Source organism: Fundulus heteroclitus, chromosome 18, assembly GCF_011125445.2.
Source record: "Fundulus heteroclitus isolate FHET01 chromosome 18, MU-UCD_Fhet_4.1, whole genome shotgun sequence".
Taxonomy (NCBI): domain Eukaryota; kingdom Metazoa; phylum Chordata; class Actinopteri; order Cyprinodontiformes; family Fundulidae; genus Fundulus; species Fundulus heteroclitus.
In genome coordinates, this window is record NC_046378.1 from 2786348 (window position 1) to 2799923 (window position 13576).

The following is a 13576-nucleotide window of genomic DNA, read 5'->3' on the forward strand; positions in this document are numbered from 1 at the left end:
CACACACACACACACACACACACACACACACACACACAGAGCGACGCAGGGCACTGTCACAGGCTGGTAAGTTAGCGTCCCGCTCCTCCACACTGGGCCCAGTGTTCACATCAACCAGCGCTGTGCTAACGTGGTTCTCTTCTGCTCGTTGCCTCTGTCATCAGGATCTGACCCGCTGCTCGGCTCTTTGTTGCTCCCCGCTCTTGCTGAACCGCGTCCCAACAACCTTGATTCTTTTTTTTTTCTGACTCGTCTGTGTCTGCCCCTTCAGGCAGCCACCCAGTTCAAAGCCAGTCTGGCGAAACTCATGGAGATCCTCATGTCTAAGGAGCCCTCGTATGTCCGCTGCATCAAGCCCAATGACTCCAAGCAGGCAGGTAAGGTGTTCACTTTTTCTTTTTGTTCTTACTGATGTGGAATGTGGTGAGCCCATGTATTTAAGTTGATGCTCTGCTCTAAATTGAATTCCCCTCTATTTTCTTGAGGGTATTGAAATTGCGGTCACCTTTCTGTTTGCCTATTTCGTATGGATGTGTAATGTGAAAGTGGAATTGTATTTGTAGTTGGCTGCATAAATTTATAAAATAAAAGCCCTGCATCGTTGTCGTTACGTCCGATTAGTCGTTTATTCAGCGATGCACCGATCAGGATTTTGTGGCCAATTTCTCGGCTGGTCTCACCGTAGCCGTCCACAGATTTCTCTTGAAGAACTATAAAATAGGAATATATTAAAAAAAAAGTCATGTATTATTTCCAGTAGGAGCAAAGGCAACGTTGAGCTGCTAAGTTTCAGGTCAGTCCCAGTAAAAGGTTTACTCCTTTTAGATAAACAAAGATAAACATGTAAAGTCACTATAGGGGTCACATTATAGACTTTAGTATTAGCTAAAAGCCTGGTTAGCGTGGCTAAAGTAACTGAAACAGAAGCCTCTCCTTTCCTTAAGCATGAAGAGCTTAACTCCAAGGCTTTAAAAGCTACACTTAAATATCCCCAGATGGCATTTTGATGAACGCTTTGCTCTCTCTCGCTCTCCTGCACTCTATCACTAAAAGCCGTAGTTTGTTTACTCTGAAGTAGTGTCTTATTACTCAGCTTCTTCTTCTTTTATTGTTCAAACACCTCACCGTTACAGGAAATGGCTTAACGTTAGCCCCTTTCAGATCCACCTTTCATTACACGTTTGTTACGAGTAATGAAATGAAAGTTCTGGACTTCAAGGAGAGGGTTTTGAGTCGACCCATCACGTTACGCCACAGGACGGAGACATGGTATTATCCAGTGTTCCTGTGAGCTGAGAAATATGTCGATTAGCAGATTGTGATGTAGATGATTTCATGCTGGGGATAAAGGACAACAACCTGGCTTGAAGCACTGGACCTGAATGAGTACCGTGACACAAAGCTCAGCGCTGTGTGTGGGGTTTCCACTGGTGGAGATCCCACTCGTCTTACCCAGGTGAATGCGGCGATGCGTAGGCCACGCCCCTTTGTTTCCACAGCCATCCATCATGTGCTGCTTGTACCGTTGCTTGCTGATGAACCTTTTAGGTGTTCTTCACTTAGAAACAGCAGCCATGCAGAAGAATGATGTCTTCTTCCTGCCCTAGTGGTGTAGGTGTGCTGCTGTCGCAGATCACACAGAAAGATCACATTTTTGGCTTTCCGATCGGCCGGTCAGCACTCAGGGCCGATCCAGGGGAAAATTGTCTGATTTTGGTCACCAGATGATTCCTCTGTGCATCTTTACATCTAGCCAGTTTTTACACAACGCTTGTTGCCATTCCACCATTGTAGAACCTGAATTACACCATTTTGTTATTTAATATTGAGATTAGAAAACCAGCGGTACTGAAATCCTTTATTGAAGGTTGTTTCCATATCTTGTGAGTTTTTAGGAACAGGTGGTGTAAACGCCATTGAAGCAGATCTGTTCCCCTCGGACCTGACGGTCTTACCGGTACCGACCCAGACAGGCTGTTTTTCTGCTGCATCAGTGGTGGCTGTTTAAGGTTCTGTGTGGTCGTCAGCACATCGGGCCAGCCTTTGTTTTTCTCCACACTCGGCCCTTTGTTGGCGCCACACTGTCCCTCTGTCCTCGGTTACTCCTACTGCCGCTAACCATTTAGGTGTTCTCCCTGCTTGGTGTCGTCCAGCTGGCCCATCCATCTCTGTCAGTGTGATGTGTCTCTGAACGCCCCCTTCTCTCTCTCTCTCTCTCGTTTGTCACAGTGCGGTTTGACGAGGTGCTGATCCGTCACCAGGTCAAGTATCTGGGACTGATGGAGAACCTGAGGGTGAGGAGGGCCGGCTTCGCTTACCGACGGCGCTACGAGACCTTCCTACAGAGGTGATCAGACGCTTGTTTGTTATACCCGAGTGAAGTTGGCCCCCCCACCCTCTTCAAATCAGACGAAATTGGTGCCAACCGTTTGTGCTGGTTTGTGCAGCAAAAATGTTCGTTTGTGCCGCTATCATTTTAAAGATATAAATAAAAGTTTTTAGAGGTCATCAAAGGTCAGTAAACATCTGTTCATGCTGAAAATGTGAATTTCATACAAATTATAAGTTGCTAACCTATGAATAACAATAATTTAATTTTAACCTGTAAAAAAATGATAGCGGCACAAACGAAAATTTTTGCTGCACAAACCAGCACAAACGTTTGACACCAATTTTGTCTAATTTGAAGAAGGTGGGGGGGCTGGTTGACCTTTTGACCTTTACCTTTTCATTAATATCTTCAAAACCAAAGCGGCACAAACGAAAATTTTTGCTGCACAAACGGAGTCGAGTTGATTGACACCAATTTCGTCTAATTTGAAGAAGGTGGGGGGACTGGTTGACCTTTGATGACCTCTAAAAACATTTGTTTACATCTTTAAAATGATAGCGGCACAAACGAAAATTTTTGCTGCACAAACCAGCACAAACGTAGCACAAACGTTTGACACCAATTTCGTCTGATTTGAAGAGGGAGGGGGGGGCCAACTTCACTCAGGTGTTTGTAATGAAGAGACTCTTAGCAACTGCTGGTCAGTGGGGTCTGAGCCGAGGATAAATCAGCACCTGTCCTACTGTCCTACCTGCAGAAAGGTCAGTGTGCAGGATTGATTTACTCTGGCTAATTTCAGAGCCCCACACCACAGCATGATGCTACTCCTTCTGTGTTTCACTGCCTCAAAGTGAGGTGCAGTATTGGTGTCTCACCACACACAGCATTTTGCGTGTAGTCCAAAAGGTTCGGCTTTGGTTTCATCAGACCAAAACTCCTTCTTCCATGTGTTTGCTGTTTCCCCTACATGTTTTTTTTTTGGCAAAGGGCAAACAAAAGATAATATCTATCTGTGGAGATGGATATTATCTGAACCATTACCGTTACTCCTAGGATGTTCTTTAAGATCCATGTCTAAACACGCATGCTGGTATTTATGTGTGTGTTTAGGTACAAGTCCCTTTGCCCAGAGACCTGGCCTAACTGGAATGGAAAGCTGTCTGATGGCGTGTCCACACTGGTCAAACACCTGGGATACAAGCCTGAGGAGTACAAGCTGGGCAGGTGAGCTACCCAGAAGTCTGTAGGACAAAGGTGCAGAGTCAGATACGCTACGGTTAGTGAGCCGGGCTCTTAATGCAGAATAATGCAGGTTTCTGCCTCTGAACTGTACAGATCCAAAATCTTCATCCGCTTCCCCAAGACTTTGTTTGCCACTGAGGATGCACTGGAGACCAGGAAACATGGCCTTGGTAAGAGTCGGGGGTTCGGTCAAGAGTCAGATGAACATTTTCAGCACCTCTTTTACATCATTTTATTCTTAAATCTCTTTTCTACCTGACAGCCACCAAGCTACAGGCGGGATGGAAAGGCTACTGCCAGAAGACCAAATTCCAAAAACTAAGGACCTCAGGTGAGGAAGTTCCTGTTTCCACATGTCTTCTGTGCATCCAGCACTTTGGACTAAGTGTGACAGTTTAATGGCATCGGTCCAATGAACTGCCTTTTCTGTCCCAACCAGCCATTGCAATCCAGGCGTGGTGGAGGGGCATCCTGGCGAGGAGGAAGGCCCAGCGCAGGCGACAGGCAGCTAATACTATACGCAGGTTTGAGACAATAAAGCATGTCAGGAAGCAGTTATGTGTCAATATCTAATTGGGCTGTAAGGAATAGACATCAGGGTAGATTATCAAGTAAACCCGCAGGATGCAGATGACTCCTGGTTTTCAGATTTTATTGACTATGTTGTTATAGGGACTGATTTAGACCTTTTAAAGTTGTTACCTTATTCTCTGCAGGTTTATCAAAGGCTTCATCTACCGCCACAAAGAGCGCTGTCCAGAGAACGAGTATTTCCTGGACTATGTGCGCTACTCCTTCCTCATGAATCTGCACAGGAACCTTCCCAAGAACGTACTTGATAAGAGCTGGCCGACACCTCCGGCTGCGCTGACTGAGGTGGGAATCTGCATTTGTTTAGTTACAGACATTCTTAATAGATATCACACATATGCAATAACCTGCAAATCTAGAAAAGGAAAACTGGTGTAAGTCTGGTAAATTAGATACAGTGCCTTGCAAACATCCTTACATCCTTTTTTCCACGTTGTGTGGTGTTACAGCCACTAACTTTAGGATATTTGATTGGTTTGTATAAAGTAGTGTGTGATACCTCTGGAGGAGCTACAGCTCACATGGAAGAATCTGTCATGCACTCCAGAAATATGGCCTTTATGGTAGAGCTGCATCTAAAACTTTATTTTATCCCAATAGTCTTCCTGTTTAGTCACACTTGCATTCATATAGATTTAAAAATGACAATATCTATAACAAAGCATGAAAAGTATGTTTATTGTACATAAGGTTAGGGTGAACTCTGACTCTTGGAGTTCAAAGGTCAGTACTGGTAGCCCTTTGTATGACACAACACCAATGAAGTAGCCCTATTTTAGATCAAAGCATCTTCATGTGTTAGGATGGTCCAGTCAAAGCCCAAACCTAAAAAGTGTGATGAGACCTGACCGCCATGTTCCATCCAGCCTGAATGAGCCAGAGCTATGCTGTAAGCAGAAATTGGGAAAAAAGAAACCAGTTTGTAAATGGGCAAAGATTTTAGAAATATAATCTTACTGCAGCAAAACAGGTTCTGTAAAGTATGGACTCTGTGGGGCATGCCATGCTTTGTAAAGTTGTTTGTAAAACATTTTAAGATCATCTCTCCATTTCCTTCCAGTTCACTATTATAGTGTGGACTGCTGTGTGTTGGTGTGTCACATAGAGCCTTAATAAGGTTGAGTAAAGTTTGTGGCTGTAATGTGACAAAATGTAAAGTTTAAGGGGTTGTTTACATTAGCGAGGCTCTGAACGTTTTAGACATTAGCCCAATAGTAAAAAAAAACTCTGTCTGCCTTCAGGCATCAGAACTTTTACGCAAGATGTGCATGCAGAACATGGTGTGGAGTTACTGCAAGAAGATCGACTCTGAGTGGAAGCATCAGGTGAGAACTGTCAGCGGTCAGCACCTGCTCTTCTGAGTCTGTGTTAAGTGTCTGCTGCTCTCTTAATCCGCTTGGCTGTGAACCCTGGTCTGCATAGATGGAGCAGAAAATGATCGCCAGCGATATCTTCAAGGACAAGAAGGACAACTACCCTCAGAGCGTTCCCAAGCTGTTTGTCGGCACGAGGCTCAGTAAGACTTCCTCCCACGGAGCATACCGGTCTTTATAGGGTCGGGCTTTAAAATGACTCTGCCTTTTCTGTTTCTGCTCAGATGGCGAGGACATCAACCCCAAAGCAATACAAGCTCTGGGCAGTGAGAAGATGAAGGTTAGTGAAGCCCTGTGCAGACTGTTGTCTGAGCGTTGTGCTTCAGCAGCATGCTGATGGGAGTCCTCTCTAACCACAGTACGCAGTGCCAGTCACCAAGTATGACAGGAAGGGCTACAAGCCTCGGTCCCGGCAGCTGCTGCTCACTGCCAACAGCGCCATCATCGTCGAGGAGGGCAAACTCAAGCAGCGCATCGACTACGGAGCCCTGAAAGGTCCCAGATTAACAAGCAGAGAAATGAATCTGAGCAATAGATGAATTTAACTAATTGATCCAGGATCTGATTTATTAGCCTGGCACAATCTTTCCCTCTTGTCACTTTAACTGTGTTTGTTCTCCAGGCATCTCGGTAAGCTCTCTCAGTGATGGTTTGTTTGTTCTGCACGTGCCCAGTGAGGACAACAAACAAAAGGTGAGACCAAGGACGAGGGACAAAAGCTTCCAGAGTAATGTCCTTGTTGGGTTTCTGTGAAAATAATGATTGTGCGTGTGTGTGTGCCTGTTTACTCCCAGGGGGATGTGGTTCTGCAGAGCGACCACGTGATCGAGACCCTGACCAAGATCGCCATCTGTGCTGACAAAATCAACAGCATTAACATCAACCAGGGCAGGTAAGAGCCAGAGAAGAGACAGGGTGCTCACAGCTAGCCTCGGTCAACCCTGAATTGATCCAGTTCCCATCAGAAAATCAAAATGTGGCCTTTCTCGGTCTTGGGGTTCCTCAGGGGTCCATATTTAGCCTCATGCACTTATCAGTTAGTTACAACAGTGTGCCGCATAAATTCAGTTAAATTGAGGTTGTTTTGACAATCATGTGACCTCCTTCAATTGATTTTGTTAATTTATATATATTTTTTTATTGAACTATTGTGAGAGTTGTTAATTTTTCCAAGGAAGGGGGAAAATAAATATTTGATTGTCCTATTCTGACTCCCCAATGGGTTACTTTTTCTAAATAAGTAATTGAGGATTTGTTTAGAGGAAACCCCCAGAGGGATTTATTTTTTTACACTATATGGAAATGAGGTTCTTGTATAAAATAATAAAAATCTTTGCTGTTTTGGTTTATTGATTGTATAGTGCATAATTACAATTCATAAAATAACACTATAGGTAAACCAACAGAAAAACCCAGTAGTTAGGAATATGGTTTAGATTTATTGCGGTAGGACATACACTACAGGATACAGTTTTACAGATTCTGGACTGATGTGCAACAACAACAGAATAAACAGAAAAGGTTACCACTACATAATTTCTGTGTAGAGGATTTTGGATTTGTGATGGTTAGGCTTTTTTGCATGAAGGAAAGCCAGGAAAATGGAGTCAGTGATCAATATTGTATTAAAAACAAGATGACTGATTAGTCTTTATGCACTTCATGCCTCTTATGGCCTGATATTATTTCATGTTTGCAGTCTTTGAATAATGACACACTGAGTACATCCTCAGCCTAACACTAACAGTCCCAAAACTGTGCCTATATGTCCAAACACTATTAGACAGAAGTTTCTGACAGTGTGTTATGGGTGTGTGTTTGTGTATTATATAAAATATTATGCAAGTGAATATAACTAACTCCACAAGTCCCAACTCTTCGACTGTTTCCATGGGTTATTTGTTCATGGGAGACATGGGATAATAATCATGACATTATCAGCTGCTGCTATAATAATATTTTTATTTTACTAGAGAAAATATTTTTAATCTTTGTTTGGAGTCACTTTTATGAGTTTAGTAGAATTGCTTTGTAGGTTTTTTTGCATGCACTACAATCCTTAAAATCATTGAGCCAAAAAGCAGAAAATTTTACTTTGGATTAAGTCTCCAAATGATTTTTATTTATTAACTTTTAGCTGGTGAACTCGTCTTTTGTTCAGTATTAATGAAATGCCTAAAATAAAGCAGAATGCAGCTTTTCTAAATGTCATATTTGTCAGTGCTAAAAGCACTTCCCCATAAGAACCATTGGTGTTTACATGAAGAAGTCAACATAGCTCCCTCTAGTGGTTCTAGGAGGAATTTAAATGTTGCTGGTTCTAGTGTGAAAAGCACTGTGGGTAACCAGACAATTTTTCTCACATTTTAGTAAACCCAGAATAAAATGTTGTTCATTCTAATGACACCACAGACCATCTCTGTTCACACTTTTCAGTGAGCTCCACTTGTGATCGGATCGGGCCGGATGTTTTGCACGCGCGGCTGTTTCCAGAGTAGTTGGAAGGGAAAATAAACTGTCCATGGCTCTGTGCTCTCTCTGTTTCCTGTTGTAACTCCGTCTATCATCTGTTTTGCTCCTCCAGTATAAAGTTTACAGCGGGTCATGGGAAAGAAGGGATCATAGACTTCACGCCCGGATCAGAACTGCTGGTGGCAAAGGCAAAGAACGGACACTTGTCTGTGGTGAGGGAAATCAAAGTCAACATGAACTTTCTTTCATTATAAATCCGTAGTAGTTTGATGATGATTATAGAGAAGAACAACACTCTGTTTTTCTACAGCTGCATCCAGCACCTAACACGTTGCTACAGAATGTTTCTTTACATCCTACTGATCTTTCACTTATTTTCCAGACGGCTCCGAGACTGAACTCCAGATGATGGCCACCCTGACCGGAACATGGCAGGAATCCCACCGAGCTCCCCCATCCTCCAATCACACGAATGCAGACCTCGCTCTACCTAAGCCAACCAGACGCTGCCTGTGTCTACATTGCGGGCTTGTGCTTCCAATTAAAAATCTAAACCAAAAAAAAATAAAAATCTAGCTAAACTAATTGACATATTTATGTTTATATATAATATTTTTGAGATTAATGCTGTTGCTGTTTAAATATTCAGATTTTATAAATATATGTATAAGGCCAAGGAATAACAAATATTTCAGGTGCATTTTTTTTGCACCTTGCCAGCTTATTGTGCTGTATTTGGGAGCAAGAACACAGTGGGGGACAAGACTCAGACACCAAGGAGAACAGGAGTCCTGTTTCTGGAGAAGATCAGAGTAACCTGTTTGTTGCTGGTCGCTGTTTTTATTCCTCTTTGCTTGCTAATCAGCTTTATCCCTGCTTTTCTGCGGAAGACGTCTTCTCGTTGAGTTACGACGGTGCACAGATCAGGGCATGAACGCGTGTGGAGCAGACAGGGAGAGGTTCAGTGGCGAGGAAGAGAAATTCACCAGCAGGCCTAGAATACTTCGACACAGAAACAGCTGCTGGTGTCGGAACTGTAGCTTTCTGAAAATGCTGCATAAAGATGACCAAAGTAAGTGAGACGTGATTAGGGGAGAGGTGAAAAACACGATAAAGCACAGCCTTGTTTTACCTTCGATCCAGGTGCCTCTTTATTTTCTTTGGCTAATTACATTTTCCGAACCCTTAATCAGTTGTTTTTGATGAATCTGAAAACCTTTAAACCCAGTGGAAGAGATAAAGAGTCACAAAGTCACTCTTTGACTAAACGTTAAACCACAGCGTCAGCCTCGCTGTCCTCCTCATCTCCATGTCTGTTCTGACTCTTCCTGTCAAGACCGGAACCGGTCTAATGGGGGACAAGTAGCTGGACTTTGAACTTTGAAATGTCCAAATTTGCCAATAAATGATTCTGGCAGATTTTCTTCTGGTGTATCTATGTTTCCAGAGACGAGCTCATTTACCTGAATTCAGACTAGATTTTGTTCTGTTGGGCTTAGCTAAAGTCCTCACAAGGACTAAAAACACTTGTTGGAAAAGCAGCAGATGCTAATATGTTGTCTTCTTTTTGAGGGATGGGAATAATTTCACATTTTGGATTAACATTTTAAAAAGCCACTTTGTCGATATGCTATTTGTAAAAAAGCTAAAGCCTGGCGGTTGCTAGCATAGCTTTATGAAAGAAGGCTAGCATACCTGTTTACATTAGCAATACGGCTCATCAGTGACACAAATGTCTGGCGAGAATAATTTTAATGACACAGCAGTCTGCTAGAAGGCTAGCTGCTCTGGAAAAAAGAAAGAAAGAAGAAAACCTGCTGTCTAGAAACACTAAAAATTCCTGGCTTGGCTTCTCTGAACTAGAGGGTTCTTCTGCCAAAGCCCAGTGGACCATTTCTGCCACGAACAGCGCTGTCCCATTCCAACTCCGACATCTTCCAGACCAAAGACTAGTAGTGAAAAGCTTCCCAGAGGAACCTCTAAATGTTTTCAGAGTAGATACAGTCAAGTGCTTTTCAATTTTACCCCCCTCAAATTCACTCCGTGACAGCACTCCTTATCCGATCATGGTTCTGGATGGTGGAACCACCCACCAAAGCAGGACTGTGTCGCCGCATTTATTAGCCAAAGATCTTGTTGATTTCTTTTGATTCTGTGCTGTATGATTAATATAATGTAATTGTGTCTGTAAGGAATGTCATGTTTGTTTTCTTTTGGGGGGGTGGGGAGTTATAAATGTACAGTTTGTGACGTCTCTTATAACTGAGCAGTTCAAGTAGAGAGGTTTGGTTATGTGAGAGAGGAGAAGAAAAGCTTTTAATGGTTTTTAGTGCAAACTTTGTATTCACGTGCCTTGTTTTAGACAGACACAAGATCCGCTTGCTAAAAGAAATCCTCTCTGTGACTTTCAGAGGTTTTGCTCATCTCTGTGTACAAGCTTTATTCAAACCAAGTCCAATGTTTGTTGATTTACAGATACACTCCTGCTTTCTGTCCCATCTTACTGTACAACTAATGTATAACTATGCCAACACACTAAATAATACTTATAATTTGAATAAATAAATTGAAAAAGTTAATACAAGCTGATGAGTGGCTGTTTTTTCTTTACTTCTTTTTGTCTCCTGAAGTCCCCTGAAGTATCATAATCTCTGCAGTGTTTAGCGCGTTTATCTCCAGGTGGTTCTGAAATCACCAGTGGACCAGCCAATCCACCTCCTGTCTGTAAACAGATTCATCATCGCCCTGGAACAGCCCAATGACAGTGGCGTCATCAACTAATGAAAACCCCAAATTCAGTATCTCACAAAATGAGAACACTTTTAAAAAGTCCAGTATTGAAGACACCTGGTGCCACATTCTAATCAGCTAATGAACTACCCGCAAAGGCCTTTAAATGGTCTCTCAGTCTAGTTCTGTAGGCTGCACAATCATGGGGAAGACTGCTGACTTGACAGTTGTCCAAAGGATGACCATAGACACCTTGCACAACAAGGGCAAGTCACGAAAGGTCATTGCTAAAGAGGCTGGCTGATCAGAGCTCTGTTCAAGCACATTAAGAAAGAGGAAGCAACAGGGATGAGCGCACCCTGGAGTGGATTGTGAAACTAAACCCATTGAAAATGTGGGGGAGATTTCCAAAGAGTGTGAACTGCAGCTGGAGCCAGTGCTTCAAGAACCACCACGCACAGATGTATGCAAGACATGGTTTCAGTTGTTGCATTCCTTGTCAAGACCCTGGAAGAAGAGACAGCGTCAGAAGCATCTCGCTTGGGCTAAAGACAAAAAGGACTGCACTGCTGCTGAGTAGCCCAGAGTTATGTTCTCTGATGAAAGTTAATTTTGACTTTCCTTTGGAAATCAGAGAGGAGAGGCACAGGATCCACGTTGCTTGAGGTCCAGTGTAAAGTTTCCACAGTCAGTGATGGTTTGGGGGGCCATGTCATCTGCTGGTGTTGGTCCTCTGGGTTTTCTAAGGTCAATGCAGCCGTCTAGCAGGAAGTTTCAGAGCACTTCATGCTCCCTGCTGCTGACCAACTTTATGGAGATGCAGATTTCATTTTCCAACCATACTTGGCACCTGCACATATATAATAGTGCCAACGCTACCAGTAGTGGTTTAAAGACCATGGTATCTGTATTCTTAATCGGCCGGCAAACTCTACTGACCTTAACTCTGCAGAAAATCTATGGGGTATTGTGAAGAGGAAGATATGATACGGCTGACCTAATAATGCAGAAGAGCCACCTGGGCTCTCACAACAAATATTATTTATATAGTGCAAATTCACAACATGTCCTCTCAAGGCACTTTACAAAGTCAAATTCAATCAAATCATACAGATTGGTTAAAAGGTTTCCCATCTATGGAAACCCAGCAGATTGCATCAAGTCTTGACAAGCAGCAGTCACTCCTCCTGAAGCGTAGAGCTACAGTAGACAGTCGTCTGCATTGTCAATGGCTTTTCAGCAATCCCTCATACTGAGCATGCATGAACACTCCCTTTTAACAGGAATGAAAACCTCCAGCAGAGGGTAAACGGTCATCTGCCTCGACTGACTAGGGGTTAGAGAAGACAGAGCAGAGACGCAAAAAAGAGACAAACAAAAAGCACAGAAGCATACATTGATCCAGGAATCCTTTCTACGCAATATGGTAACAGCAAATGATCTGCCTCCCCTGGATGATGTCACAGATAACAGAACGCCAGACTAGGTGTACCTACTAAAAAGACAGAGAACTAAAAGTAGAAATAACAAACATTGCAAATTGGAGAACAGTAGGAGGACTCGGCAGTGTGAGAAAAATAGACCCTGATGTCCTCCAGTAGCCTAAGCCTATAGCAGCATAACTATAGAGGTAGCTCAGGGTGAGCCACTCTATAGTTAGAGTGGTGAGCCAACATGAGCCACTCTAAGCTTTATCAAAAAGGAAAGTTTTAAGCCTCGTCTTAAAAGTAGACAGGATGTCTGCCTCACGGACCAAAACTGGGAGTTGGTTCCACAGGAGAGGAGCCTGATAGCTGAAGGATCTGCCTCCCATTCTACTTTTAGAGACTCTAGGAACCACCAGCAGACCTGCAGTCTGAGAGCGAAGTGCTCTGTTAGGAACATACGGGGTAATCAGAGCTCTGATATATGATGGAGCTTGATTATTAAGGCCCTTATGTGTGAGAAGGAGAATTTTAAATTCTATTCTTGATTTTAAAGGGAGCCAATGAAGGGAAGCTAAAATTTCAGCATCACTCCTTGACAAAATATTTTGGCAATATTCCGAAGGTGAAAAAAGGACACCCTGGAAAAGTAGGAAATTTTAAGTCATCCAGCTTTTGATGTCATCAAAACAACTAGCTAAAGTAATTGATTGGATTCATCAGGATTTATGGATAAATATAGATGAGTGTCATCAGCGTAACAGTGGAAATTAATCCCATGCTGTCTGTTAATTTTGCCAATCGGAAGCATATATATAGTAAAGAGAATTGGTCCAAAGGCCAGAACCCTGTGGTACTCCACAGGTGACCCTGGAGTTTGAGGAAGATTTATTATTAACATGAACAAACTGGAATCTGTCCGACAGATAAGATTTAAACCAGCCTAATGCTTTTCCCTTAATCTTTACAGTATGTTCAAGTCTTTCTAGTAGAATATTGTGATAAACTGTATCAAATTCAGTACGGAGATCTAATAGGACAAGTACAGACACAAGTCCATTGTCTGAGGCCATGAGAATATCATTAGTGACTTTCACCAGAGCTGTTTCAGTGCTATGATGAACTCTGAAGCCTGACTGGGGTTTTCATTAGTTGCCAGTTATAATCATTAAATTTTAATTAAATAAACACTTGAAATATACCAGTCTGTGTGTAAGAACTGAAAAATACAGCATATAGGAGCCTAGTATGTGTTATACTTTTGTTTGTTCACTAGATGGCGCTGTAGGCTCAAGTACATGAGCCGAGAGTCAACAGGTAGCAGGCAGGCAGCATTTGTCTGTGGCAGGCAGGTGTTGAACCCGGAAAAGCATACAGGTTTTTGGATCTAAGCTTTATGGACTCTGGTGGCG

The 13576-nt window shown here is 42.8% G+C and overlaps 1 protein-coding gene across 7 annotated transcripts in view; it reads left to right on the forward strand.

Moving 5' to 3' along the window:
- Positions 1 to 10594, forward strand: part of LOC105926760 (unconventional myosin-Ic) — a 66405-nt gene extending 55811 nt beyond the window's left edge. For all 7 annotated transcript variants that reach the window (XM_036149512.1, XM_036149515.1, XM_036149518.1 and 4 more), the window contains exons 18-32: positions 272 to 377; positions 2230 to 2347; positions 3443 to 3556; positions 3668 to 3744; positions 3837 to 3905; positions 4014 to 4098; positions 4291 to 4450; positions 5407 to 5490; positions 5588 to 5681; positions 5763 to 5818; positions 5898 to 6033; positions 6161 to 6231; positions 6333 to 6430; positions 8123 to 8222; positions 8393 to 10594. In XM_036149512.1, the coding sequence (XP_036005405.1) occupies positions 272 to 377; positions 2230 to 2347; positions 3443 to 3556; positions 3668 to 3744; positions 3837 to 3905; positions 4014 to 4098; positions 4291 to 4450; positions 5407 to 5490; positions 5588 to 5681; positions 5763 to 5818; positions 5898 to 6033; positions 6161 to 6231; positions 6333 to 6430; positions 8123 to 8222; positions 8393 to 8419 (1395 nt within the window). In that variant the 3' untranslated portion in view covers positions 8420 to 10594. The remainder of the gene's footprint in view (positions 1 to 271; positions 378 to 2229; positions 2348 to 3442; positions 3557 to 3667; positions 3745 to 3836; positions 3906 to 4013; positions 4099 to 4290; positions 4451 to 5406; positions 5491 to 5587; positions 5682 to 5762; positions 5819 to 5897; positions 6034 to 6160; positions 6232 to 6332; positions 6431 to 8122; positions 8223 to 8392) is intronic.
- Positions 10595 to 13576: the final 2982 nt, after the last annotated feature.